At 32.3% G+C, this 5,409-nt stretch overlaps 1 protein-coding gene and 1 long non-coding RNA gene across 2 annotated transcripts in view; both read left to right on the top strand.

Moving 5' to 3' along the window:
- Positions 1-2,643, top strand: part of LOC105626287 — a 4,486-nt gene extending 1,843 nt beyond the window's left edge. Inside the window, exon 2 of the long non-coding RNA XR_001046528.1 lies at positions 2,224-2,643. This is a non-coding gene — a long non-coding RNA (uncharacterized LOC105626287). The remainder of the gene's footprint in view (positions 1-2,223) is intronic.
- Positions 2,644-3,096: 453 nt separating this feature from the next.
- The window catches only part of LOC105626523 (ryanodine receptor 44F), a 39,208-nt gene continuing 36,895 nt past the window's right edge, over positions 3,097-5,409 (top strand). The window contains exon 1 of the mRNA XM_012207821.1: positions 3,097-3,150. Coding sequence (XP_012063211.1) covers positions 3,097-3,150 — 54 coding nt within the window. The remainder of the gene's footprint in view (positions 3,151-5,409) is intronic.

Genomic DNA, 5,409 nt, shown 5'->3' on the forward strand with positions numbered 1-5,409 from the left:
AGAGAGAGAGAGAGAGAGTATATACAAAGATTTTGTGTTCAATAAAAATAAACGAGACATTATAAAATATTACGAAATGTATTCAATATTTTTATGTAATTTTCACTTCAATTTCGTAAAAATAAATGAAATAATAACAAAGTATCTAAAGATTCTAATTTTTTATATTTTAAAAACGTTACTGTATATTATAGCAAAAATTTTTATGGAATATTATATATATTTATTACAGAATTATTTTTATCGTTCGTATGATATGTTGTGCGTGATCCATTCATTGTAATGAAAATCAAAGAAAATAACAAATGTGTATACATTATGACAAATTATTAAATATTAAATATTAAATATTATTATTAAATATTAGGTACAACTTTGCTTCCGCCGTTTTTTCCGAAATTCGAGGCTTTAAAAAACTGGTTATACATTTTTCCGAAATTCGAGGCTTTGTAAAAAATTGGTTATACATTTATGATTCAAAGTATTGTCCATCGCTGGCCACTACTTTCTCCCACTTTCGGGTAGCGTACGAATCCCGCGTCGAAAAAACTGGTCATCTTTTGAGGCTATCCACGAATCGACCAATTTTTTACTTCTTCATAAGACCGGAAATGCTGGTCAGCCAGGCCATGTGCCATTGATCGAAACAAGTGATAGTCAGAGGGAGCAACGTCTGGAGAATACGGCGGGTGGGGTAGGACTTCCTATTTCAACGTTTCCAAGTATGTCTTGACCATTTTCGCAACATGGGGTCGAGCATTGTCATGCTGCAAAATCACTTTATCGTGTCTCTCGTTGTATTGCGGCCGTTTGTCTTTCAATGCTCGGCTCAAACGCATCAATTGCGTTCGATACCGATCGCCTGTGATTGTTTCAGTCAGTTTTAACAGTTCATAATACACTACGCCGAGCTGGTCCCACCAAATACAGAGCATGACCTTGGAGCCGTGAATATTCGGTTTGGCCGTCGACGTGGAAGCATGGCCGGGAACTCCCCATGATTTTCTGCGCTTGGGATTATCGTAATGAACCCATTTTTCGTCCCCAGTCACAATGCGATGCAGAAATCCCTTCCGTCTTTGCCTTTCAAGCAGCTGTTCACAAGCCGTTCAACATCTCTCGGCTTTAATTCATACGGCACCCAATTTCCTTGCTTCTGAATCATTCCCATTTGAGGCGTTTAGTCACTCCCAATGATCGTGCCAATTCTTCTTGATTTTGACACGAGTCTTGCTCAAGTAATGCCTCCAATTCTGCATCTTCGAAAACCTTCTCTCTTCCACCGTTATGCCGATCTTCGACGTCAAAATCACCGTTCTTGAAACGTTGAAACCACTCACGACACGTTCTTTCACTAATAGCGGCCTCACCATAAGTATTTGAGAGCATTCGATGAGCCTCAGCCGCAGATTTCTTTATATTGAAGCAAAAAATTAAAACTTCCCGCAAATGACGAGAATTTGGCTCGTAAACTGACATTTTCAATCGAGAATAACTTTATGATGCAGACACAAATCGACTAATGTTTCTATGGGGTTATGTTGACAGATGCCCAAGTTTATTGTATGACGTCTATGATCTATTTATTTCGACCAAAACGGCGGAAGCAAAGTTGTACATCTAATATTAATTAATAATTGTAATTAATAATTGTAATTAATAATTGTATTAAATATTAATTAATAATTGTAAAAAGCCCAGTGAACATATTATATTAAATTAAACCGGCAGAATTTAATTCAGCAAAAAATTATAACATCAAATAGATTGTTTAACAATATTCGATATTTATAACACATATTCCCAAATTACAGAACAAACTATTGTTATAATCTTATTCTCATTGCAACGCCATAATTAAGTTAACTGTTATTTGTACTACTTGTGTGAAAACTAAAAGCTATTTAAATTAATGTCAATAACTTGTATTCCATTTATCGCTTATATTTAGTGTAATAATATTGCTTGCAAATATCATTAATCGATATTTTTGACCTTTATATTCAAATCGAAAGAAGAGTATTAATAATCAGAAAATTTGTGCTTTTTATATTTTACTCGTAATGTAAGTGAATTAGATCAAATTAATCTTAAATTGGGCGTTTTATTTATAACATTTTCCGCCTGCTCTTGTAATCCAAGATACTTTCTAATTCTGTAACGTAATCCGTCGAAGCATTCACTTATGACTCACTCATGAACACTCGCCTTTGCATTCATCAGTGAAATAAAAGATGTGTTTGCTTGAAAACTATTTTTATGTAACTACAAAAATCATCGAAATATACGTGTCTCGTCAAGTGACGAGTTTTAAAATTTTAATAATACTATGAATGAACATTATATAATGTATGAACATTAATAATCGAAACTTTGGAAACACTTAACGTTACTCTATTTTCAAAGATTTGATGAATCCAATTAATACGAAGAGCCAAATTTTTCTCTTTAATTAAAATAAAAATATATAGAACAGAAAAATTCAAATTGTCAAATTAAAAAACCATTCACATAGAAAACCATTCCATTCTACTTTAAGTTATTGCAATATAAGTGACAACACAATAACATTTACGATATACGTTTTCATCTTCGAAAACTACCTTTTACCCTCTTATTTAGATTTATTGGAAAGGTAAAAAAGAAAAATTGTTCAACAATATTTCACGGTGAGACGGACGGCTGTGTAACGTGAAAACCATGTAACATAGCCACATAACGTGGGATTTTTCGCGTTAATGGAATCTCGAGCATGCGGAATTTGATTGAAGGTGTTAGGCGCTTGCGCGAAAGACGTCGGCGAGCAGTCTGGGTGTCATCCGATCAGCAGTGGGTGATCGTCGGTGCCTTACGACGGTTCAGCGTGCCGACGTTGACATCATCGTCAACGTCCTTGACAAGACAAAGAGGCCAGGGAACCGTGTGTAGCGACGGGAGCATGCCGTCCACGCGGAACTGTGAATGACCACCGCGTCCACTTCGAGCATCGATAAGGGTGCCTCGGACACGAAGTGACACGCGAGATACACACGCACACCCGCATACGCACGCACGAGAGCGCAGGGGTGACGCAGACGGAGGAGGCGCGTCGAAGGGATGGCCGACAGCGAGGGTGGCTCCGAACAGGACGATGTATCATTCCTCCGCACGGTAAGTCTTACTTTGCTGTGTGAGATTTGAGATAGCGCGATAGAATAGAATCATTGGTTTCAAAGTTTAAGAAGGATGCTGGAGAGACTGTAGACCAGAAAGCTCACAATATCAGTAATGTAAAGTTGTTATCTATTGGAATGCGAAGGAGATAAATTCGGGAGACTGATATCTAAGGATGCTGAATCTCGTGATCTAGGAATGTTGAGGAAATTGTTATCAATACTGGAAAAATGAATTTAGAAAAGATTAAATTATGAAAAGAATTCTGATCTCTTTTCATGCAAATCAGGAGCGCATTTTTTAACGTGTATTTTTTAACAATTATAATTTAATTATAATTAATTTTCTTTACTGGACCCTACATTATTCAACAACGTAACGTTATTAAATAACGTTATTAAATAACTAATGAATATTAAAAAGGGTTCATGGTTTCTCGTTTCAACGAATCTATTCGTGATAAACTGGACAAAGATCAAGTAGCTTCATTAATAACTCTGCAAAGTTCACATAAAAGATGGACGTGATATGAAAGGTGTAAAGGTGATGTTTATCGATAGATTTGAAACGAGCCGAGTGTTAATACCAGCCAGTGTATTTGTTAAAAGCGCGTGAGGACGCGGAGGTGATTCGCATTCAATGATTCGCTGATATGTATGTGTGAAAATGAATGAATGCCGATGCAGTTGGTGGAAGTTTGTTTGCACTACAGGAAGTGGACAGACTATATGCATTGCGCGAGCCGGTGTATTGCACTGATATTGCAGTACAATGATATTATCATATTATATCATATAGCTTCGTACTTATAATTTCTGTAATGCACCTCGGCGAAAATATAGACTAAAAAGACGTTATTATAATAATCTGAAAAATAATATAAAAACAAAGGCTCAAATAATTTATAAAATTAATATAAAAATAAGGCTTATTTTTACATACATTTCGACTCTAATTGGGTTATTTTCAATCTTAAAATTGATATAATATAAAATCAAATAGTCATTCAAATAACAATCTTAAAACAATACATATGTATAACCTAATCTAAAAACTAATATAAAAGATTAAACATGGTGTGTATACATTAATAATTGTAGAAGGTATGTAGAAATAAACGTTTTATTTTATGATAACTCAACACTAAGACCTTGCTTGGCTCATTGCCCTATTTTTATTATATTAATCTGAAAAATATTTAATTTTAAAAATTTAATAATTGAAGTTATGTAACACATTATGTTTTTCAATCATTATATTCAAATTGAATTATAATATAACTTTTTAAAAAAATTAAAATCACGAAGCATTTATTTAATAGTAAGTAATTCCAGTCCAGTAAATTCGAACTAATAATAACATAATTGTTAGTTACAATTTCCCACTCAACGATATATATAACGATAACTATAATGTAATACAAATTGTATATAACAATTATATTGAAAATTATAACTAATAATCATGTCACTGTACTGTTAGTTGATGTTTGTAGAAATAATTTAGTAATTTGTATTGATGACGGGTTCAACTTTAAATAAATTTCAGAATAGTTTGCCTGAGAATTTTCAATTTGTAATTTAAATGTTCGCATGCAATTTTTTACATGGAAAGTCATAACAAGAAAAACCGTATGTGATTTTAGACGTGGAAGCACTTAAAGTACCTTGCAGCACAACCTTGACCTCGTTCGACCTACAGAGATCATGCGCGTGAATATAGCACCTTGTACTTGTGTCATTGCATCATAATATTTAATTTATGTTTATGTTATCTATTTATTTAATACTTATAATTAATTATCATATGAAGTAAAATTTATATGCAGACATTTTAAATATTTCACAAATGCAAATATTCTTTCATAATTATAAATTAATTATGTTTTATTTTTAATACTTCATTAGCATTTAAATTAAAATTTTTTAAATAAATATGTATTTAATAAAAATGAAGTTTAAAAATTAATTACAAATTGTACAATTTCAAAAATATTCAATTCACACAAAATTGATCATAAATTGTACAAAATTACATATTTTCTTCGTGTTCATTACAACCGTTTTACTATTCTCTTTCGTTTTATTTAATACTTGATGCTTTAAAAATCCTAAGATATATATATATATATATATATATATATATATATATATATATATATACTATATAGTATATATTATTATATATATTACTTCGTCTNTCTACTATAATAAATAATAATAAAGTTAACGTTAACGTAACGTTACTTACAACGAA

The sequence above is a fragment of the Atta cephalotes genome (assembly GCF_000143395.1).
Source record: "Atta cephalotes unplaced genomic scaffold scaffold00005, whole genome shotgun sequence".
Taxonomy (NCBI): Eukaryota; Metazoa; Arthropoda; class Insecta; order Hymenoptera; family Formicidae; genus Atta; species Atta cephalotes.